The sequence below is a fragment of the Salvia splendens genome, chromosome 12 (assembly GCF_004379255.2).
Source record: "Salvia splendens isolate huo1 chromosome 12, SspV2, whole genome shotgun sequence".
In the NCBI taxonomy this organism is placed as follows: domain Eukaryota; kingdom Viridiplantae; phylum Streptophyta; class Magnoliopsida; order Lamiales; family Lamiaceae; genus Salvia; species Salvia splendens.
The window spans coordinates 5,832,137-5,856,332 of record NC_056043.1 but is presented as its reverse complement, the minus strand read 5'-3'; the positions used below and the strand labels follow the sequence as shown (position 1 = coordinate 5,856,332).

The 24,196-nt window shown below is 36.2% G+C and overlaps 4 protein-coding genes and 1 long non-coding RNA gene across 11 annotated transcripts; 3 read left to right on the top strand and 2 right to left on the bottom strand.

The window, feature by feature from the left end:
• On the top strand, window positions 1-5,575 carry LOC121758561 (probable alpha-amylase 2). Its single transcript, XM_042153951.1, has 13 exons — window positions 1-168; window positions 653-713; window positions 890-923; window positions 1,568-1,605; window positions 2,191-2,317; window positions 2,404-2,630; window positions 3,028-3,173; window positions 3,262-3,374; window positions 3,610-3,698; window positions 3,861-3,983; window positions 4,303-4,338; window positions 4,909-5,007; window positions 5,078-5,575. Exons 2-13 carry the CDS (start codon window positions 705-707, stop codon window positions 5,267-5,269), a joined length of 1,233 nt encoding a protein of 410 aa, XP_042009885.1. The 5' UTR covers window positions 1-168; window positions 653-704; the 3' UTR covers window positions 5,270-5,575.
• Window positions 5,508-7,362, bottom strand: LOC121758563 (chloroplastic import inner membrane translocase subunit TIM22-2-like). Its single transcript, XM_042153952.1, has 5 exons — window positions 6,890-7,362; window positions 6,540-6,604; window positions 6,388-6,460; window positions 6,256-6,309; window positions 5,508-5,861 (listed from the first exon to the last, which is right to left on the bottom strand). Exons 1-5 carry the CDS (start codon window positions 7,077-7,079, stop codon window positions 5,650-5,652), a joined length of 594 nt encoding a protein of 197 aa, XP_042009886.1. The 5' UTR covers window positions 7,080-7,362; the 3' UTR covers window positions 5,508-5,649.
• Window positions 5,855-6,203, top strand: LOC121758564. Of its 2 annotated transcripts, none has more exons than XR_006041508.1 (2): window positions 5,855-6,047; window positions 6,170-6,203. It is a non-coding gene; the product is annotated as an uncharacterized LOC121758564 (long non-coding RNA). The 2 variants fall into 2 exon arrangements; XR_006041507.1 differs by having other exon boundaries at window positions 5,855-6,064.
• Window positions 7,363-13,921: 6,559 nt separating the features above from the next.
• On the top strand, window positions 13,922-16,665 carry LOC121759428. Of its 4 annotated transcripts, none has more exons than XM_042155002.1 (2): window positions 13,922-14,151; window positions 15,148-16,665. In XM_042155002.1, the coding sequence occupies exon 2, from the start codon at window positions 15,172-15,174 to the stop codon at window positions 16,450-16,452; it is 1,281 nt and encodes a 426-aa protein (XP_042010936.1). In that variant the 5' UTR covers window positions 13,922-14,151; window positions 15,148-15,171; the 3' UTR covers window positions 16,453-16,665. The 4 variants fall into 4 exon arrangements, with proteins under 4 accessions (XP_042010936.1, XP_042010934.1, XP_042010935.1 ...); XM_042155000.1 differs by having other exon boundaries at window positions 13,923-14,123; XM_042155001.1 differs by lacking the exon at window positions 13,922-14,151 and adding an exon at window positions 14,184-14,519.
• A 2,329-nt stretch (window positions 16,666-18,994) lies between these two features.
• On the bottom strand, window positions 18,995-22,334 carry LOC121756851 (heterogeneous nuclear ribonucleoprotein 1-like). Of its 3 annotated transcripts, none has more exons than XM_042152260.1 (5): window positions 22,146-22,334; window positions 21,956-22,064; window positions 21,346-21,579; window positions 19,878-21,072; window positions 18,995-19,456 (listed from the first exon to the last, which is right to left on the bottom strand). In XM_042152260.1, the coding sequence occupies exons 3-5, from the start codon at window positions 21,565-21,567 to the stop codon at window positions 19,443-19,445; spliced, it is 1,431 nt and encodes a 476-aa protein (XP_042008194.1). In that variant the 5' UTR covers window positions 21,568-21,579; window positions 21,956-22,064; window positions 22,146-22,334; the 3' UTR covers window positions 18,995-19,442. The 3 variants fall into 3 exon arrangements, with proteins under 3 accessions (XP_042008194.1, XP_042008195.1, XP_042008196.1); XM_042152261.1 differs by having other exon boundaries at window positions 21,346-21,572; XM_042152262.1 differs by having other exon boundaries at window positions 21,346-21,567.
• Window positions 22,335-24,196: the final 1,862 nt, after the last annotated feature.

The following is a 24,196-nucleotide window of genomic DNA, read 5'->3' as shown; positions in this document are numbered from 1 at the left end:
CTAAATTCCAACTTTTGCGATTCCATTTTCACCTCATTCATGGCTGGAAATTGTTCCAGGATTCCACTTCATCTACTTTTATCCCTTCTCCACCAATATATAGGGGCTGAACATCAACGCCTTTGCTTCGCGCTGCGATCGGTTTGTTCAAGTGCCTGCAGATTCGCCGTGAGTTCTCTCGCAATTATGCTTTTTGATCGGTCACTACCTGTTTACAATATCATAATTGACTATGTATTACTGCATTAACGTGCTATTGTGGCTTTAGTTGTCAGCCAATTACGGAGTAGTAGGATAAAAAGACTCTCCATTACTATGCATACTGTTTTGACTTTTGAGTTTCCCATTTCTGGTCTTAGGCAATTTGCTTTGGTACGATGAACAACTCATAATCTGCCGCATACATCGAGTATAAAACTTTCTAAACCTATCTGCAATCAGTTATTCACTTTTTAGCAGATGAGGTTTGGTGCTTTTCATATGATAATGAAAGTTTGACTGGTTCACCCCCAAATCCTGCTTCGTTTCTCAGCTTCGAAATCCTAGGAGATGTTTGATTATTCAATTTCTGTGCTATTAAGTCAGTTTCTTGATTTATTGGTTTTTTTTTTAATGATACTTGTACTGACTGTAATACTCATGGTGGATGCAGGGGCTTCATTTTGATCAGCGCCGTCTGGCTTGCAAGTTCTTGCTGATATAAAATGGGAAATGTAGGTGCCCGCTTTTTTTAATTAGTATTCGTTGTTATAGCTGTTTTCTTGCCGACTTTGGTGCCAAAGTACAGAACATCATAAATTTGGATGTGCGAATCTGTTACACTGAGTGATAAAATTCGCATATATGCAGCATAATAAGATCACTGATATAATCTCTTCTCCGACTGCAGGAATCGGACCAAAGTAATGGGCAAACTGAACCAGGTATGCTTTTTTAAAAAGGAATGTAGTGATTATTTCTATGCTAACCTATCAATAAAGGAGTATGAATCTAGTTGACCAGAATCACTATTTAGATGTCACTAAGCTTCCCTTAACCATGTTTTCGGCATATGCATTTCTTATTGTTGCCATAGCTTTAAGTTGCCAGCCTTTAACATGATATTCTTGTAGTAACTAAAAACATGGTTACTGATATGCTTATAGTAACATTTGATAACTTTTTTATGAAAAAAACTAGCTTGATTGATTTTTTTTATTTTTATTTTCAACCTTTAAAGAAAGTTTTATACTAGATAGTTTTGCTAGTCTCTAAGGGTTAAAGTACTGAGACCATAACAGACGTTTTCGTAGTTCCACCTTTCGCGGGTTTGAACTTGCCTTCCGATGCAGGAAATAACTTCGACTACTTTTTATAATATTTAAAATTTTGACAAGCCTAACCTAGAACACGTTATATTATATCCTAATACTTAGCAATTGGATCATTCCTGCTGATAATGATCTTAGAAGTTGGCAGTACATGAATGTTAGTATTTATACTGCTTTAGTAGCTTATGATTATTCTATAAGATTTTTGGTTGAATACATCTGAAAGCACTGGCTTAATTGTTTATGTCGATATGCAGGTGAAGCAATACGCAATGGGAAAGAAATTCTTCTTCAGGTGAGTTGGTGACTCAATTTTGTCAAAACAAAATTTAGTTTATTTATGTTTTAAATCGTAGGAAGAGGCTCCACTCAGACAGAATATATATGACCTCCATCCTGGAAGTATTGTTTCTTTGGTGATAGTTGAACAGTTGACTGTTTCATGAACACAGTGGAATGAATACATAAAAAGTAATTAGAATAATGGACAAAATAAAGATGTTCCAATTTAAAATATGAATCAATTGATAATTATCAATGTTCAACTTAGTAGACTGGTTTATCTTTTTGTATTTTGTTCAAATTTGAGCTTATCAAAGATGATTGTTGCTTTGGGGCCAGAGAAGTGTGTGTTGAGTTGAGCTAGTAACCTCCTTGAATGTGTTACATAACCATTGATAAAAGAAATAACTTTTCTACACTTTGATAATGATGTGTTAGGGAATCCCTAGTTGAGCTAGTAAGCTCCTTTTATGTGTTACCATAACTATTTATAAAAGAAAAAACTGACTTACCCTTTGAGAGTGATATGCTAAGTCAGGGATTCCCCAGTCTATTTAGGTCTTTTCAAAAACCTATATGGTGATTATTTGCTTTGCAGGCCTTTAATTGGGAGTCTCATAAACATGATTGGTGGAGGAACTTAGAGCAAAAGATTCCTGATATAGCAAAATCTGGTTTTACATCAGCTTGGTTGCCACCACCAACTCATTCATTTGCACAAGAAGGTTGATATGGAAATTGATGATTTAGTTTTATGCATTTGACTAAGCTGTTTTATTCATTATGCCAAAATTGTTCTCCTGGCCGGCAGGTTATCTTCCCCAGAACCTTTATTCCCTTAACTCTTCATATGGTTCTGAGAACCTGCTCAAAGCTTTACTGAACAAGATGAAAACACACAAAGTTAGAGCAATGGCTGATATAGTTATAAATCATCGAGTTGGGACCACTCAAGGGCATGGTGGAATGTACAACCGCTATGATGGAATCCCATTATCATGGGATGAACGAGCTGTTACTTGCTGCACTGGAGGAAAGGTGATTACAATGCTTAGCTAACAAGCTTTACTAGTTCTACTTTGAACCCTGAAGTAAGGTTGAGTTTTCCATAAGCCTTCTGAGTATTGCAACAACTTCTTACTAATATTTAGTGCTCAATCCAATTACTTGAGAAATGTTGGTCTGTGGGGCATAGTCGGTATGCTGATTCTTGTAGACAGCTGGATAACTAACTAGCTGATACTTGACCACTTAGTTTTTGTAAGTTAGCGAGACATCATTCATTAATATCTTAGTGTGAAATTACAAAAGTTCTTTTTAACCTGAAAGCTATGGTTAAATGTGATAGAATTGTATGATGATGTCTATGTTATTTCATGTTAATGATTGGTAATTCTCTAACATACTAACATTCACTGCGTTGATCAACCATTAGGGGAACAAAAGTACAGGGGATAACTTTAACGGGGTCCCAAATATTGATCATACACAAGACTTTGTAAGGAAAGACATTAAAGACTGGCTACGATGGTTAAGGAATAGTGTTGGGTTCCAGGATTTTCGCTTCGATTTCGCTAGAGGGTATGCACTACATTCAGGTTTTCACGAACTTCACACCATATATATTATGCCAGTCCTTTTCAGTTCATCTTTTTGTTCACCTGTCTAGTTATTCTCCAAAATACGTGAAAGAATACATTGAGGGTGCAAAGCCGATCTTTTCTGTTGGGGAATATTGGGATTCTTGCAACTACAAAGGGACATATTTGGAGTACAATCAAGGTATGAGGTTTCTTCATAAATACTTATGAGTTCTCTAGAGAATTACATTTTCGTGAATTTGCTAATGCAGAGCTCCATTTCCTTCTCTTTTTTCTCTAGAAACTTAAGTTTGATTGTTGGAGTTTGCCAGTTATTAGTTTCTTGCTACTTTTTCATCAGTATTTCTTTCATAATTGTTATACTTGTTTGTTGATCTTGAAGGCCTTTCATTTTCTCTACCTCAACTCTTTTGCAGATAGCCACAGGCAAAGAATTATCAACTGGATTGATAGCACAGGACAACAATCAGCTGCATTTGACTTCACAACAAAGGGGATTCTGCAGGTAATACATTTATTACTCGTTAAAATTCATAAAGACTCTTTTTCCTTTCTCATTAGCAGCCAAATTATGACTTTAACTGTTTGCACTGTGCGACTGACACTCAATTGATCACTTCAGAGGTTTTTCATCTTTCTAAATTATGTGTTATTGTATTGCGTTTAGCAAGCTGTTAAAGGAGAACTCTGGCGCTTGCGTGATCCTAAAGGGAAGCCTCCAGGTGTCATGGGATGGTGGCCTTCAAGGGCTGTCACATTTCTAGATAATCATGACACTGGTTCGACTCAGGTAATAATTGTTCTTACCAATGAAGTGTGAGAAAGCCGTAAGAAAACTTTTAGGAGATGCTCTGTTAGAAACATCTCTTGATGCCTGAAAATGTTGCTGCCATTATTCGTTTTACACCTATCTACCGGAGCTTCACCTACACGATTCCCTCAAACTTCCCTTCTTTAGTGATATAGACGATTTGGCTGTAACACAAACTTTACAGTGATACAACCTTGCCAAAGTAATCACATTAACACACACACACCCCTTCATTCAAGCAGATATTACATTATCATTAGTCAACTTTTCTTACTCTGCGGCAATTGTTGTTTGTCAGGCACATTGGCCATTTCCATCGAATCATATTATGGAGGTACTCTTCATAATTTATCTGAATTAGTTTATCTATATCCATAATAATCTTTTGTTTGTTTTCTTTTATCCGTACAAGTATTATTCGTTTTCATACTAGTTCATATTTCCTTTTAACATCTTCTAGCTAACATCTGCTATCAATCAAAGCATTCAATAAATTGCCATAAACTTCATAACTGGTTCAAAAGCAATTTTAAAAAAGGAATGATGGCATGTCACTAGACCTGCCTATGAAGTTTATTTTGATAAATTAAGTGATTTTACTTGGGACATGGACATGGACATCATTATTCGAACACAATTTTTCTAATGTTTATATTTCCTTCACTGACTTCTAGCACTACATAACAGAACTACGTCATGGCTATTTAGATTTTTGTGTCGATACTCAATTTGTTTGAACAATGCACAAACTATATGGGATTGTATAGAGTTTACTTCCATATGCATGATATTTGGATTTTTTTATCATGATGGAAATTGCTCCAGCATTTCTCCATATTGAAACTGAGTTCATTTTTTGTTTTGGGAAAGCTTGTTATGTTTTAATAGTTGGTATATTACACAGGGTTATGTGTACATACTCACACATCCAGGGATACCTTCTGTATTCTACGATCATTTTTATGACTGGGGTAGTTCATACCACGACCAGATTGTGAAGCTGGTATGCTATCTAACATTAATTTCCACAGGTCTAGCATTTTGTGACATTCTAATCTCACGTAACTTTGCAGATTGGTATTAGGAGAAATCAAGGAATAACCAGTCGGTCACCAATAACAATCCTAGAAGCACGGCCAAATCTCTACGCTGCAAATATCGGGGATAAGATAGCCATGAAGATTGGAGATGGATCATGGTCTCCTTGTGGAAAAGAATGGACACTAGCAACTAGTGGTAACAGATATGCTGTCTGGAGGAAGTAGTTATCGGGTTCTTCTAAGCTGTAAGCGATGCTAAGAGACGGTTCCCGCTTTGCCTCGTGTTCTCTCTTTCATGACATGATGGTTTAGTCTTTACATATATAGCACCAGCTTTGCTAAAATAAGGCCTTCATTGGAAATAAAGAACAAGATTGTCATTATTTGAGACGAGGCATCTGCTTCATCCTCTATTGCCACGTAAATTATCATTTTAAGTTCGGATCAGATTCCGTTTGTTGAATTTCTTTAGATTGGATAGTGTATATGTAAATTTATTAATCGCAAAAATAAAAGGAAGCCTTAAATTTAGCTCTGCTACAAAGAACAATTTAGTTCCAAAGTTCAGGATAGCGATTTAACTTTACGAAGTTAGCCATTGCGTCTCATTTTCTTATAGACCGGCAAAATGATGCAAATGACTCCTTCAGTTCATTTGGCAGGGGTAATGCCAACGGAGGAAGTATGCCATCACGCTGCCGGTTGACCCTTGTGGAAAATGGCTGAGCCAGGGCGGCTTGCTGCTTGTTGAGACCTTCGATTATGAATGAGAACGCCCCAAATGTGAGGCAGCTTTGAAGTAGAGCTTGCGGTGCACCTGCACAAATAAACACCAAAATGAGTTAACAACGACTCACGAATGCTTCCCATGTGCAGTTTTTACTTCCCGGGGGCAAAGAACAAACAAGGTGGAAACCATTTGCACAACCATGGATCAACAACCAAAAATCTCAGACGTATGAGATATATATTTTTACCAAGAGCAACAAACATTAGGTGTAAGGTGAACCGAAGAAAAACGTATGAGAATAGCTAACTAAGGAAGTGCATTCAACTATTGATTTTTTTTACACAAACCAACTGTGTACAAGCACACGCTAAAAGGACCTTAATTTTTCTTGACAGTTACGGATGTGAAGGAGGGAGTGTTGTGATGCAATATAAAACATTGAACCTAGAGAAGTAGGATGGAGAAATGTGGGTTAGAATACCTGGGAAGCTTAGTGCAAGGCCTGTGCAACAACCAGCAACCCCTGCATTTATGACTGTAGAGAAAGATCATGTTACCATAAAACATATGGAGTTTCGGCCAGCCAACATCTCTACACAACGAACCGACTTACCATCATCTTTTCCTCGCAATCTCTTTACAATGCAGGCGACCAAACCGTGTACTCCGGATAGAACTGCAAATGTCTATGACAAGAAAGAATCAGAAAGTCCATCTTCGCGCGCAATGTCAAAGAATAATCCATATGAATTAGATTATACACACCTTGGCAGAAGATCCAGCTTCTGCAAATGATCCCTTTAAACCCTTCTTCTTAATCAATCCGGACCCTAAAACATGAAGACTAAATTGTAAAGGATTCACTATCTAGAGGTACATATATATGATCATCACATATAACAAAGCCAACAGAAATTGAAAATCAGTTAAACACTACTCGCACATAAATTGAACCCACAAAAGCCAATTCTGTATTGAATGTTAAATGTTATGTTCGCTTCTAAATCGCAATGAAACGCAGTCAGAGCAGCATCACACACTCTCAACAAACGCAATTGTGCTAAACAATGTGTAGGAATAAGGCAACTTGATGGAAAAGATGAGTAGATGATTACCATAACCAAAAATGGAGCCCATTACAGCACCGGCGGCGGAGTCACCGGCGAATCGGAAAAGGCAGACGAGAGGAGGAGTCGACGGATTAGCGGTAGTCAGGGAATCGGGCGAGAAATTCGAATCGTGAGCTGGAATGTTCTCGATTTCCGATTCTGAGTCGGAATTTGAAGAGTTGTCCGGTATCGACATTGAATCAGGATAAACTAAACCCTAGTGGTAAATTCGATGAGTTAGGATGAAGATGATGTGTTTCATTGGATAAATGAAATGTATTTTCTTCTTCAGCTAATAGGATATTCAAAAATGACACTGTCAAAAGATAAAATAATAATAATAATAATATACTTTCAAAAAATAGAAAAGTTTATTATAGTAAAATCATCTTGATGGATAAAACTGAAATTTGAGAAAAAGAACAAAGTAGTATAAAATCATCTTGATGGATAAAACTGAAATTTAGCAAGTAGTATACAATAAAACTTATACTTTCTTAAAAGTTTATATATTTAAAAAAGAGGGAACAAATATAATGATTTAAGGAATGAAATTATGGATGAAGTTAGTGGAATGAGATTAGTTAAGCTATGAAATAGTAGAAGGAAATGCATCTCATAAAATGCATTAGGATCTCTACATTATGCCTACTTTTCTCACTTGTATACCACAACACAGCTGGTTATTATGCATCATGCGGTTTTATATTTGAATTTAAAATTTTGATAAACTCATTCTTTACACCAAGTTATATAGTAGAAAATCTGCATCAATCAAAAGTGATACTAATATAGACAATGGTTATTTCTTTGTCTTTGGAGCGAGGTTGAACACAAACAGAAAGGCAAACATGAAAATTTTATGTCCGGAAAATAGAAAATTGGTCGCATGGAAGAGGCAGACGACCCCTCCCACCCTGGATCCGCCGCTGCACATAAGCTATATATTGTACCTTTCTCTTGCATTCATGTGGAGTACTAGTGTTTATGTTTCTCTAGTTTTTAAAATCTAACATATGAATTTGAAGGGATTCTTCTGGTTCCCCAATAACCAGCTCGATTAAATTAAAAGTAATACTCCTGTAACTTAGTATAAGCATGAGCAAATTGACAAAAATAAAATAAATTTTCCATTTATTTATATATCCATTATTTTCTTAATTCTATAAAAATCTAAGATTAAATATAATACTAGTCACTAATAAAGATGCTCAATTTTTTTTATCAACAAATCAAATTCTTATATTGATATACTGCGTTCCTCAATATTTAATAACCAAACATATTGTGTCATTGCAATCGTAACACAATCTTTTAAATAATTTATTTATATTTTTCAACTTAAGCATTTCAAATCTTTCATCAAAGTTCAGTCTGATATAATCACACAAATATAGTTTCATTGTTGAAAATGGGGGAAGTATTAATTGCAAAATGTCAAATGTAACTGCTCATTTCAATTATGCTCATTTCAATTAAAAGGTGTGTGAAACCTATAAATTTGAGTAAACTTTTTCTTATTAGAGCATGATGTCCCGACGGACGTCGGACCGGCGTGCCGGACGTCCGCCGTAAGGCAGCATGCATACGGATACGGACGTCCGCTGCGGACACCGGAGTTTCGCGGCTTTTCGGGACGTCCGCCATTGCGTTGACACGACGGACGTCCCGATTTTTTTATTGTTTTTTTGTGGATGTCCGTCGGGATGTCCGTCATTGTGTAGTAGAATGTTCTTATGACGTGGCAGTGCAGTGAGATGTCCTTATGACATGGCATGAGGTGTTTTTGGGAAGTCCGTCGGAATGTCCGCCGGGACATCCGTCCCATTGTGGATGCTCTTAGGGTAAATATAAGGGCATCAATAACCCCGGCCCGGTTTCAGGCCCCAAGTCCCCTCCCCGTCATTATTCCTCTACAGTTGCGGCCCAGACCCCAACTGCTCTAACCCTGCAGGCCACAACCCCGGGCCGCAACTAATAAATGACATTATTCACAACTTCAACCTATTTTAAACGTAAAATAAAAAACGCCGGAAATTTATAACACGAAAAAGTTAATTTCGATCGAAGATTGGAAATTACAACAAAGAAATTTTAAAATACAAAATAAAAACGATAAAAAACACAACGTCAATGCTGAAAAACGTTGGTGCGAGTCCAAATCTCTTCGATTAGATCGGCTTGGAGGCGAGTGTGTTGTTCCTCTTGGCGCATCGCAGCTGACCGGGCCATGACATTGCGGATGTCGGGAGGAAGGCCCTGCACGGGCGGGTTGGTGACAACGTAGCCACTCCCGGTGCTGGCGAGCGGATCGTCGCTCCACAAAGTGACATTATCTTCCTCGTCCTCAACGATCATGTTATGCATTATGATACATGCATACATGATGTCGGCGACTAGTGACCGCGGCCAACCACGGGCCGCTCCCTTCACGATAGCCCACCGTGCTTGGAGGACTCCGAATGCATGCTCGACATCTTTCCGAGCCGCCTCTTGCCTTTGGGCAAACAATGCCCTCCGATCCGTTGTCAGACATGTGATAGTTTTCACGAACACTGGCCATCGAGGGTAGATCCCGTCTGCCAGATAGTACCCCATACTATACCGACGGTGGTTGGCTGTGAACTCTACGTTCGGCGCTCTCCCGACACACAAGTCGTTGAACAATGGAGACTCATTCAACACATTGAGGTCGTTGTTGGACCCCGCGACACCAAAGTAGGCATGCCAGGTCCACAATCGTTTGTCGGCAACGGCCTCCAACACAATCGTGGGATGTGTGCCCTTGTGCCCGCTAGTGTATTGTCCTCTCCAAGCAGTTGGACAATTCTTCAACTGCCAGTGCATACGGTCGATGCTTCCAAGCATCCCAGGGAAGCCGTGGGTCGGCTTGTGCATGTCGACCAGCTTCCTAACGTCGTCGGTCGTTGGCTTTCTCAAGTATGTACCCTTGAATGCTTCGACGACTGCCCGACATAATCTAGCTAGGCACTCCCGTCCAGTAGGCTCGCTTACATGGAGATACTCATCGAACATATCTGATGTAGTTCCGTAAGCGAGTTGGCGAATGGCAGACGTGCATTTCTGCAACGTCGATATACTTTGTCGGCCCACAGCATCGGTGGTTTGGCAGAAATACGTGTCACAAGCTACAACTGCGTTGACAATGCGTAGGAACAAAGGCCTCCGCATCCGGAACCGGCGACAGAACATCTTATCACTCCATCGCGGATCTCTAGAGAAATAATCCGTGAAAAGCCGCAAGGCAGCTTGTTCACGGTCTCAGTGAATATACATCCGAGTACGTGGTACCCGGATTTGTTGTTCGTTCCAAGCTTGAATAGCAGCTTGGTAGCGTTCTACTTCGTTGTTGATTTCTTCTTGGATTGCCGGTACCGCCTCTGCTAACAACCGGGACATTTGAAATTCGAATAATCTTTGACGAGGAAACATTTTTTCGAATTCTAGGAAGAGATTTGAAGTTGAAATGAAGTGGAATGTGTATGAAAATGGATGGATGGAGTAGTGTTTATAAAAAAAATTTCAAATTTAATAAATAAATAAAAATTCCGTTGCGGCCCGGCCCGAACACGAAATAACCGTGGGCGGAGTCGCGTTGCGTCACATCCCGCACCATTTAACGCGCGGCCGAGGAGGCCGCGGGACGGTCACCAGGCTGGGAATGCGGCCCCGGGACCGACCCGGGCCGTGACTCTCTCCCATTTAACGCGTGGGACTGGCCGGGACTCGCGATTTGCGACCCGGCCCGTAGCGTTACCGATGCTCTTAATGATTCCTTCGAACAATAAATGAAACTACGAAAGTAAAAATGTGTGGTTGGGAAAGAGTCGAAAGACATTTCAGCTAGAAAAGTCAATGATTTTTATCCTTAAAAGATTATATATACACAATCCTCTATATATATATATTTTTTGTTCTAGAAAATGCTCCTTTCTTTAATTAATACTCCCTCCGTCCCGAGCTACTCGCTCATTTCCTTTTCGGCTCGGAGATTAAGGAATGAGTGTATAGGAAAGTCAAAAATGACGGCTGTAGGTGAAATTTTTTACTAGAAATGGAAAGAGTGCAAGTAACTTGAGACGCCCAAAAAGGAAATAAGTGCGAGTAGTGCGGGACGGAGGGAGTATAAAAATTTGATGTTTGGGCACAGTAGCCACGAAGTCGACGAGTCAAAATTTGCTGACTATATTTAAGTAATTTAAGATAGTTTAAACAAGATTGGCCACTAATCACTCAAATTATTTTCTTCGACAAAGTGACCGTTGTGGCTTTTGTGGACAGATAAGACAGAAAGACAATCAATTTGTGATTCAATTATGTCTCAAAATTTAATTAATTTATTAACCCAAAATGATACTACTGCTCATCTATCATACTCCCTCCATCCCCCAATAGAAATCGTTGTTTGACCGGGCACGAGTTTTAAGAAATGTAGAGAAAAATTAGTTGAAAAAATTAGTGGAATGTGGGATCCACTTTTTTATATTGGTTTTATAATAAAATGTGAGTGGAGTGAGTTAGTGGAATGTGGGGCCTACTACCATTTATGGTAAAAATGAAGAGTGACTCTTAATGGGGGCGGCCCAAAATGGAAATTAGCGACTCTTATTCGGGGACGGAGGGAGTAGTATTTTACAAGGACCCAACTGAAATGGGAAATTATTTGTCTGCAACAAGTAACAACCAATAATTACATTTTATATTCATTAAATATCACTAACTTTACTTGATAATGAATTTATGAATAAGTTTACTGAGTTACGAAATTAAAATAAAGGGAAAGGGGAAACAAACCGAGAACATTCTAGGCCCATCAAAGAAAATGAAATATGTATCAAAATTCAAAGTCATAGTTGACAAATAAAAAATTAAAAGTTCATCTTTGTTGAAAAAATAGGATTAAGTTGTGATTGGTGACATCGCAATAATATTTGAAATTTGTGATCCTACTGCTAAAAAGGATGTTGATTGGGACCAAAAAGGTCGTTATAAAACCCCATTATAATGATTTACATAAATTATTAAAAGTTCTTAATTTAGGGCGTTAGTGGGATATTTGGCATTAAAAAGTAGGAATTTTCTGACAATATTATCAAACTTTATAGAAATATGGAAGCCATGCGTGCACTTTACAACATGAGTTAGCAAGACATAGGGACAAGTGTATTTTTAATATTAGGAATTATAACTTAGTTATTTGGGCATCATGATTTTTGGAAAATAGATAGCTACATCATCACATTCATCCAAATATATTCCAATAGTAATCATAATCTTTTGTTATTTATTATACATAGGGAATAGAAGCACGATTAACTACCACCACTATTATGTTAATTACTAGGATTTACATAATTTTTCATAGTGTGCAACTTTCCAAGTAATTAGGTTTATTCTTTATCTTTTTCTTGAAAGTACAATTTATCTTTAATTTCAAAATGACTCAAAAAAGTGATCTATTGTAGCTTCATAATTTCGCATAAAAAGTAGTAGTAATTTCTAATATAACTTCAAATTCAACGTACTTTCTTTCAATAAAATTATGAGGACCTTCAGCTTTCCAGTATTTTAAAATAATACTTTAATTTTTTTCCTCCAAGAAATGATTGTTGCAGCAAAAGTTGCATACCTCACATGTTCTATGTAAGCTTCAAATGGGCAATCGATTTCGAGGTAAAAGAAAAGGGAAAATAAATATACTACTAACGAAAAAGATAGTTATAATTTGTCGTCTATATTTGGATTTAAATATAAAAATAGCATGATCGAAAGTTTTATACGATTGAGACTAGTGAGCAGTTGCATTGATTGAGAGTTGGGTGCTAAAAAAAAAATTCAGAATTTTTTTGAAATTATTTATGTGAAGAATATATATTGTACTAATATGTAATGGACAAATCAATTAATTATTAATACTGTTGATGTCAAAATGGGGTGACGGTGAGTGTGTCGCATTAACACATGGAGTCTTTAATAATTTTCACAATAAATTTTATAACTGTCATCGGTGCAACAACATATTTAATGATTTTTGGTTTTAGTGTTGAACTCGATAATTTCATATTGAATTCAAATTTGGAAATTTATAGCCAGTTTATTTTCATATTAAAAAATATTAGCACGGAAATTGTAGAAATCTGATTATGCTCTTCAGAGCGAGCTACGATTCAAAAATACTAACTTGATCAACTATGTATACTTAGGACAAGTTTGGTAGATATATTATAGCAAGTTAAGAGCTTTTATATGACTTTTACCTTTTGTTTGATACACATGTTAATCTTAGGGAACGATCCATGTTTTTTTTACCCGAAAAATTTCATCTTAAAGCTTATGTTTTAGCATCATTTGGTAAGTGAGACTAGTTGCTTTGGAAGTTCAAACCAAAATTGTGATATGAAAGTACAATATCGTCTTCAATGCATCTTTCTCACTCTCTACTTGAGTAGAGAAGATATATTGTTGAGGTTATTTTAATCCATATAAAACTTAACATATTAATCTTTCTTTTGCACCGAAGATCAATTAAAGATAAGATAGATTTTTAACTAAATTATCAAACACACCAACTAGATATTGTACATAACTAACACAAACCATAATACTCATTTGTGCCACTTCACGCACAGACAGCTCAGTCAGTCTTCAAATTGAGTTTAAAGTCTCGGGTTCAAATCTCTGCAGTCGTAGTTTGAGATTTTCGTATAATGTTTCATTTGGAGCTAAAGTGTGGAAAGAGAAAATAGCACTTTTTAAGTTTAAGCACGAACCATAATGAGAGATTTTAGAAAAAAGGTTATCAATTATCATGATCATTATTCCATGTAACCGAAATATGAATAGTCGTAAAACGTAGGATTATACCGACAAGAAAAAAAGGCGGTACAAGTTTTTCAACAAAATGGAACTGCAGCTGCACGTGCTTCCCACGCTCCGGTGTCCGTCGTCAAACTGTGCGTCCCACTCAAACCTCTTTTCATTGGCTCACGTTTCCTTATCGCCTCACTATTCAATCCCCCAATTCACTTCTAAATAATCAATACACAAAATAAAAAAAACAATTCTTCCAATTCAACTTATATATTCCAACGACAGAGGATTTTCCGACAGGCTTCAATCCCGCAATCTTCTTATTCCACGCCTGACCACCGTTTCCCCAAAAGCCTCTTTTTTTTCTTTGGATTTTAGCCTCAGATTCTGCAGAAAAAATCGATTAAAGGCAAGACCCGAGATCATTATTAACTCATGTATCTCTATCCCTTTTGCTTTATTTCTTTCCAGCTTTCCATCTTCATTTGTTGCTTTTTCTTGATTCTTTTGTTGAAGTTGATATTTTGATATCTTTTTAGGATATGTATGTGGTGCTGTTTTTCTTTAAAGATGGTAGCTTTATTGGTATTCGGTGAATTCAATTTATGACTTTGTTGGTGAATTTCGTCTATTTTTAGGATTTGGGTGTTTGCCTTTTGAGTCCAACATGGTTTGGAAGATTTTGGGGGAAATACATCTGTTGATTTCCTGCTCCTTTCGCATATGATTGATGAGTTTTACCTGTTGCCTAGTTTGATTTGGTGCAAGGTTTTCGGATTTTAGTGTGATTTTCATCACTTCACTGGTTAGTTTAGATGTTCATATGACTTCTTCTTACGCTTTTGTAGCTTGTGTGTTGCCTTTTGCTTTTCCTAGTTAGAGATTCAACACTGTTTTACCTGAATTTTAGGTGTTCTCACCAAATATCATAGTGCTTGTTATATATGGGCCTCAATTTCCTTGTTTAAGATATGATCATAGGCTTTGTTAAGCTCTTTTTTTTTTGTTTTCGAATACGCCGTTTCTTGAGCTGTGGCTTTGTTAGATCTGTTTGAATTAGCTGCATTTCTGGTTAGTGCTGGTATTTACGGCTCTTTTGCTTGTTTAACGTTATAATTTGGCGTGTGCCTTTTTTTTGTTATGTAGTTCTTTACTCTATTTTGTTGTTTCTTTCTTGGATGTTATGTTTAACTTGTTGCTTGAATACTTGTGAAGAGTTGAAAGAAGGGCTTACTGATCTGCTTTTAGCTTAAAAGAAGCACGATTCAGCGTAATCGCCAGTAATAGGACGGATAGATGCTACACTACCATTTTAATGGATTGATTAACTTGAACTTGTTTGACTATTTTATTGTTCAAATACTCAATCATATGTTGTTATCAATCTAGCATATATGTTGCTAATGCGGTATGTAACGACATCTTCTGCACAGGTTTTTTTGCTTTGAACCGTACTCATGGACTCCCCTCAATCAGTTGTTTCACCGCTCAAGAGCTCTTTCCCTGAGTCTGAGAAGCAACATTTGGCAGAAAAGTCGAGCCTCTCTACAAGGGAGATCAATTCCCAGAGGAATGGAAGTGCAGTTGGTAACGTGGAGGAGTTTCTCGGTGCTCTGAAGGTGTACATACACCAAGCGCGGGATATCCACAACATCTGCATCTATCAAAAACAAGACGTCTATGCTAAGCTCTGTGTGACTAGTGACCCCGAGATGACAGTCTCCACCAAGATCATCAACGGTGGTGGGGCAAACCCTGTTTTCAACGAGAATCTCATTCTCAACGTTCGCAAAGTTGATTCCTCCCTTAAATGTGAGATATGGATGCTAAGCAGGGTGAGGAATTATCTTGAAGATCAGCTTCTCGGGTTTGCTTTGGTGCCTATATCTGAAGTCCTCCTCAACAATGGTAAGTTGGAAAAGGAGTTCTCTCTTTCTTCAACCGATCTTTTCCACTCACCTGCAGGATTCGTTCAGCTGTCCGTCTCTTATGTTGGAGTGCCGCCTGAGGTCATTCCAATCCCGGCACCACTCACGTCTGCGGAGAGTGATTCAGTGACCAAGGACACTGAATCTGCCAAGTCTGTTCCTGATGACATGGACAAGATCGAGTTCCCCGACCCTAATGTCGCAAACGAGAATCACCAGATGGTCGAGGAATATTTTGGGATGCCATGTAGTAACGTGGACTCACCAAGCTCGGACAGCTTGGTCAGTTCCGATACTGAAAATCAGGTGAGCTCTGAGGCTGAGGTTCAGCATGGAGAAAGTTTCTCGGTGGGAACTGTGAGCTCGAAACCTTTGCCAAAGGTTGATTCTCCTCAGAGCTGTGCATCAACGGATGGAGGTTCTTCTGCGTCAGCTCCCGTGAGTTTTCAGTCTTGTGAGACTCCGAAAGATTCAAAATCTCAGGGTGAGGAACTCGTCTCACCTCCTAAAGATAAATCCAAGGAAAAAACTGCAAACAGCGACAGTAATGCTTCAGGTGCGGTGTCAAGTGATACGTCTGCAAAACCGGTTGTGACAGTGCCGGAGCCAAAGGTGGTTCAGCAGGACATAGTGGATATGTACATGAAGAGCATGCAGCAGTTCACTGAATCCTTAGCTAAGATGAAGCTTCCGATGGACTTTGAGAACGGGCCGACCAGCTCAGAGAATTCGACGAGCTCTGAGCAGAAGACTCCAGGATCGAAGAACTCAGGCTCTCGTGTGTTTTATGGAAGTAGAGCTTTCTTCTGAGCATGGTGGTGAGGCTCTCCCAAGATACACAAGGTGAGTTTAGTGATTAGAATGGAGACTAATGCTAGTAGTAGCATTTTAAATGTAATGTAACCTGGTGTTTGGGACTTTATCTGGCTATGTATTAGAGATTATAAAAAAAGGGATACTACTGACTTGTATGTTGTATGAGTCTTGTGTCATCTGAGTTAATTGTGATGTACTCTTAGTCTATTTCCACTGGTTTTTGCAGCCATCATATGTTCACCATCTTATTATTATAGTAGTTTCATAATTGATCAAGTTTGTGTATTTTGGGTTACATTATTTGGTCATATGATTGCATCTTGCAAGTTCTCAACTCTAATCCCCATTTTGCTGCATAGTTGCTTAATCATGGATGATAGTTTTAAAAAGTGTAAAGAACTCTATTATCTCAACTTAAAAATATAAAGCATGGTGTTTGTTGGCCCACTAATTGTGAACTTTATTCCTCAAAACCAAAATCATCCATGTTTTAAGAGAAAAATTCATTTAACAATATTATATTTTGTCCCAATATTTTATTGAAGAAGGAGAAACAAGAAAAAAGAAATGGCTATCCAATAATGTTGCTTACATGAATTGTGTAAATATGCATATCCAGTTAGTTCTTAACAATATTTAAGATACACGGCCCAAAATATTTTTACTATTCGAATAAACTCTCACAATTAAAAGCCATGTCAAGATAAAAAAAAACCATGATTAGAGTCAAGATAAATTTTATGTTTATTGTTTGATAGATGATTTAAATCACGATAAATATATGAATAGGCAAGATGTGAAACGACTTTATTGCCTTTATTAAAAATATGAATATATTTATCTTATTTGAAAATAATTAATTGTTTTGATCATGACCAATTATTCAACTTTTGATTGGGTTAAAAATGCTGTTTTTATGCGTTAATTCTAGCATATGTCGATTGGCGAATAATGTACTGCAAAAATGTTTCATTTTTAGGTTTACATTTTGTATAGGAAAAATATTGTCGAATGAAATATGTTGAGAAAAGAAAATACTCCATCACGTCTCATAAAACTAGTCATCTTTCAAATTTCACACAAATGAAGAGAATACATTTAAATTTTAATAGATATATGGAAAAGTCGTTCTATTTGTCTTTATATACTACCCCACACGTCATTTTCACAAACAGTAATACATATTCGAGTAAAACAATACTTTAAGGCCATGTTTGGTTGACAGGATTCTGTCTGGTAAAGTAATCTGATTCCTTAAATTTTAAATTCCAGTGTTTGTTTCCGTTTTTAATCAAACTAGGAAAGTAATCAAAATCCTGAAACAAGGAAAGTTAGTACAACTTTCCAGCATTCTGAATCCTAACTTTTCTTAGTTATTCCTTTTCCCAGTTTTATGATTCTTACATATTTAATGCAATATAGTATAGTTTCATCATCATCATCATCATTTATTACAATGTTTTAAAAATAAATTTAAAAATATAAACCATACTTAATTTCAGGATAATAAATAACTATAATTCAAATTATCATAATTATAACTATATTATTAATATTTATATTTAATTTTTATTATCATAATAATAATAATTTATTTAATAATTAAATATAATTATAATTATATAATAATATAATAATTATTACTCTATAAATTAGTAATTAACAATAAAATTGTAGTAAAATTTTAAATTATAAAATTTATTCAATTAAATATTTAGTAAATATAATAATAATAATAATCTTATTTATTATTATATATTATGATGTATAATCCATATTTAAACTATCTATCGTAATAATAAATAAAATAATATAATTATTATCATTGTAATTAATAATTTATTAAATAATATGTATTATTATTTTTTATAAATAAAAACTGATAAGTATATTTTTTGTTTTGTGTTTAAATCAAATATAAACTTTAAAATCTTGATATTTTTCAAACACATGAAAGTAAAGTTATTAGGAATCATATTCCCGGGATTCATTTTCCCATGAATCATTTTCCTTGCCAACTTTACTTTCCCGCCAACCAAACATGGCCTAATACAATTCCAATTCCAATTCCAAATCCAAAATTGGATTATATTTTTGGACCATCCCAAAACTAAATAAAAATAATAATTTTGTGGGGACGCATAGATGTGAATGGGAATTAATGCATTTATTTATAGGGTGTGAATGGGGAATTAATTGACTATATTCGTAGCCGCAAAAGTTGGTAAATAGTTCAATTAATTGCATAAAAAGAACCCTCCGCCACACCTTAGTTTTATCAACATAAAAAAAAAATAAAAAATTTGAGTGTTTAAATGTTAAGTTTTTGCCAATTCAACTGCGTTGGACAATCCAAAAGGAATACGAACTCAACTATCATGGAACGGAGTAAATATTAAAAGCTATTGCAGCTGATAAGCTGTCCTAAAATAAGGTTAGCCAAACACCCTCTTTTAAACACACTGTATATTCTAAAGATGAAAGCATCCATGAAGTAAAAACCAACAATGAGACATGTAATAATGAAACAGTAAAATAAATATAATCATATCTGTATTTTTATTGGAAGGGAAACTTAGGAGGCTAAACTCCCTCTTTTATATATCACGCTAGCAATCACACATACAAATCTGAGACGAATACAAATCCCAGACAAAAATAAGAAAATTTTCAGGCAGTCATTAGAGCCAAAAAACAGGGGGGAAAATGAGTACAAAATTAAAGAAAAAGAAATAAAATAGGAGTATAAAAAACTATCTACCTTTCCAGAAAGAAATCAAAGCTTGTATGGATCCTCCTCCCGCAATCTGATGTACATCTCCACCAAAATGTCGATCCTTATAATTTCAAACGACATCCCTGTTAGCTCTCTGTAATGACATGAGATATATATCTTTATGTATATATCTGTCACAGATACGTACACAACCCACAACTTCTCAAAAATATCATCTCCTACATTATCTTCATACCACTGAAGTTTCCTACGCAGCAATCCCTGAAGAAATGGAGAAAAGATTAGCTCAACACCTAAATCATTGAACAACACCATAAGTCAAGAGAGAGAGCTTTCTTCGGAACATTACAATTGTACATGCTTTGCACTAGAAAACTTCACACATAACATTCATGTTGCTTCTATTGCTAATTAGTTACTACTTCTTTATGCAGTGAGACTGTGAGAGATTTCAAGTAGATTACAAACTATGACAACCGAAGCAACCTTAGACAAGTAGATTAACAAGTGCAATTAAATGAGGGTTGACAATAAAAGCAGCCTGAAATGGTACAAAAAATTAACAAGTAGATTAACAAGTAGACAAAAGTAGTAATAATTGATCAGGTTCAAAATCGTCCATCCACAAGTATAAGGAGATAAAGAGAGTTGCAGCTTTAGATAAGAATCAAAGAAATATTACCTCTACTGGATTGCCTATTTGGAAGGTCATAGCCAACCACATAATCCTCAGAATCTTTAGCAGCAACATCTTCTGAGTCTCCAAGCCCATAACTATATGAATTAGAATTATCGAGCTCAGAAGACGCAGTTTGCCAAGTTGGGTCACCATATACAGAACCACTACGGTAAAAGTCCCCATAGGACCCCTCATAGTCACCAGTTGAGGTAGGGAAAGAAGATGTTGTGGCTACACCAGTTCCAGTGTTTCTTCCAAATCCTCCTGCTCCCGCAGCATAACTGTTATCTCCACCTCTGTAGCCAAAGTTTCCACCATTGTAGCCAGAAGAGTTTCCTCCGAGGGACCCAGCAACAGGGGAAGTACCCCAGTTTGCCCCATTGTTTCCAAAGACTCCGAAACCACCACTTCCAGAACCAAAGTATGAAGCAGAGCCGCCACTATTTGGAGAAGCATTAAGTCCACCGTTTCCCCAAACACTTCTAGGTGAGGAGCTTAGAATAGATTCACCTCTGCTGTTATTTGTATTGTAACCAATAGGTGTGTTGTACCTGCTCTGGTTATTGGCAAAATAAGGGTTCAGAACACGGCCATAACCTAGGTTGCTGTTGAAGTTAGAGCCTCCTCCAAAGCCACCACTTAAACCTTGCTCCATATTGACACCCAGCCCATATGCAGGAGAACCGAAAGGTGAGAAACCAGCTCGACCACTAGCAAGTGGACTGTATCTACCATCCATCCTAACTCCATAACCTCCAACTGAGCTAAGATTATATCCCTGGGCATAGCTATTGAGGAAATTGCTGGGTCTAGTAAACCCATAGTTATAACCAACAAGGGGGCTCCGGCTGGGCCCCGGAGACAACTCTTTGGGAACTGCTCGCTTTACCTCAACCATTTTACCATTGAGTTCATGAAAAGTTTTGTGCAATACCCTATCTACTGCATCCTCCGAATCATATGTTATAAAACCAAAACCTCTTGGCCTCTGCGTGTTGTAGTCATACATCACCACAACGTCTGTTATGGTACCGAACTGATCAAAATAAGTTTTAAAATCATTCTCAGTGACTGTAGATGCTAATCCTCCTACAAATATCTTTTTAGTGCGCCCAGTTCCTGGTGAACCTTGCATGCTGCCACTGTTCCGATTTATTAGGTGCTGATCATCCCTTGGAACAGCTTTCTTGGCTTCAACCTGGTGGACAAAAAAGGAAGGAATGCATCAAATGTGAGACAACTGTGAATCGCATCATGAAAGAATCATGGAACGCAGACCTACAGGCAAAAGAAGCATTTGGCTTTTGTTTCTGGCTATAAGCTAAGGCGGGTAACTCTTGCATTGTATAATAAAAAAATTAACTTCTACTCTAACAAGGCATTGGTTTCAACAAACAACTATCTATTGGCAACTCAGTTGAGTTTTTCTTATGCATTCTAATTTCGATGTAGTGCAACCAAACCAACTTACAGTTCGTCCTTCAATCATGTGCTTCTCCTTAACCACCCTCTCAGCAACGGCAGGGTCTGCAAAGACAACAAAGCCAAATCCACGAGCACGACCTGTGGTTCGGTCTTTCATGATCACTGCTTCCACAACATCTCCATATGTTTCAAAATAATCTTTAAGACGATCCTCATTCGTGTCCCAAGAAATCCCACCGATAAAGAGCTTACCTTGATCCACCTCCATCTTTTCTGCAAACTGGAGAAGATTAGATCAAAAACAAGAAATCCTCAATCAGAACGTGAACATAGCACATGAAACCACAAAAAAGACTATAATTAAAAGAATAGCAATATCTCCCTATTCAGCATTAATCCAATCACAGATTAAATATTATCAGAATTAAATTGAATTAAGTACTACAACGGATGAATCAATTCAGCTGCAGATCATCAAAATCCAAATCTAATAGATCCGAGAATAAACATATAGCCAACCAACAATCACGAATTTTATTTCAGCTTATCCATAAAATCAGGGAACAGAACAAAACCGCTGATCAAATACGAAATGCAGGATTTGCAATAAAATGATTGGATCCTTCATTCATCCAACAAACAATAAAAAATCATACCTTATCCAGAAAATCAGGCAGGAATCCGGTAAGCAGTCAGTGATCAAATAAATATTAAGTAGGATTTATCGGATCCTTGGTTCATCAATAAGATTCAATATCAGCAAACCTGAAACGCAGAATTGAGGGAGATCAGAGAAATCAACAGAAACAGAATAAGAGCAATCATGAATGTCAGTTAATTCCTCACCATGGAAAGAAGAAGAAAAGGATTGGAAATCAAAGGTAAAGCAAGATCTAATGAGAGGAATAAACATAAATGAAAAGAGAAGGTATGCTCATCCTCTCACTTTCCTTTCTCTCTCTAAAAGGTCCTTCTCTTCCTTTCTTTTTCCTTGGTTATTCCACTCCTTTTAAACCAAATTCTGAAGAAATGGAATTTCTTTGCTTTGTTGAGATGAGAGGAGATATTATTTATTCATAATAATATTATTCAAATTAGGGAAGAGAGAAAAAAGAGAGGGGTGTTTATGGCATTCTTTCTCCCTAATTCTATGCAATATTTCAAGTCCATCTTTGATGACAGCATATGTTGAGCTATCATTTTATTCACTTTGATTCATTAATATGTTATAACAACTTTTACATTTGTTTTATTTATAACTTCAATTTTGGGTGTCTTTTAAATATTTTAAAAGATAGTTAAAAAATAAGTTAAAAGTCATATTACAAAGATGCACCAAAGATTTGATTGGTTTTGGTATAAACTTTGGAACCTAACTAATTGTTTGCAAGTAATTTACAGTGCTACATTGTGCATTAAATATTGAATATCAGCTAACCTCTTTAATATGATGAGTGGCTATTCAAAATTAATTATGTTATAGGTTTAATTAATCTTGATACTAATTAATGTTTTTCTCTCTCTCTTGAAGATGAGTAATTTTTAATCTTGATATTTTGTGAGATATTTATTGTTTTATTCCACAGTTTAATAAATGTATATGCACTAATAAAATAGTACTCCGTAGTAATAAATAAGTGATAAAAAAATGGTGAGTCAATTGGTTTCTATTTTCTTCCCTGTGACCTAAATTTGGCCATTGCCATGTGGACCATGGAAATTATTACCGAAGATAGAAGTTTTCATTTTTGTTGAACTCCAAACAAAATGTTACTTGTATATAATAAAAAAAAGTACTACGCAGACTATTCAATTAAAATGATATAAATGTCCAAATAGTGTGCAAAGACTTTCGATAGTGACTAACCAAAGAGGTAACTCATGCATAGACGAGATCAAGCGCTATTTTAGTTAGTAATACGTTTTCCTTAAATTGAAAGTACAAGTCACAAATACGAGCATGAAGTAATTGAAGAATTATACCCGTTTTTAAAAAAAGAAAAAAAAAACAATAATTGAAAACAAATGCACACGAATAGAGACACTCAAATCATAAATTTTCATATCAAAATCCCAACATCAGAGTATAAAAAAAAACTCCTATTTGTATAAGACATAAATAAATAAATAAATAAATAAATAAATAAATAAATAAAAGTCACAATAATTAAAATACTTCCAATCTTTCTCCATCATTCTCATAAAAAGTAGAAATAATACTTTAACTAAAGTAGGGTTCATCCTCTAATATAACTTGGGCTTGACATGGGGTGATTTTGTTGGTAGAGTTGGTGAATATGAAGTAAAGTAATCTCATCAAGAATATACGTAGATTTGAATTTTTTTTAACTTAAAAGAATAAAAGTGCTCCATAATCCAACAAAGATGTGTCGAAATCTTTCGGCTGAAGTAGCATATTAAAATATTGATCAAATTACCACAGTAGTTAATTGAGATAATTATAAAATAAAAATGATAAAAAATAATGATAAATCAAAGAAATTTAGCTGGCAGTGGCTAATTAATATTAGCATGTTCCATGATGCCAGCTGAAACCACCACTATCATGGAACAGTTCAAACTTCCAACCGTTACTAATCATTCATTTATATCTAATAGCCCACCACCATCCCTAATTAACCAAACCCATATCAAAATCACACCCAACACAATTAAAACTGTGACTATTTCTACCCCACATTGAGTTCTTACTGAATAAATTACAAGTACAAGTGTGTAGTAGCCGACCTTACTCGAACGTGATCTGTTCTATATGCTCGTACCTCTGTATCCGGAAACCTTGTCTAGTAGATATACTACCGAAGCTTTACTACATATTTTCTTAATTTATGATACATCAATGTGTGTGTGTGTGTGTTTATCATCATGTAGTCTTT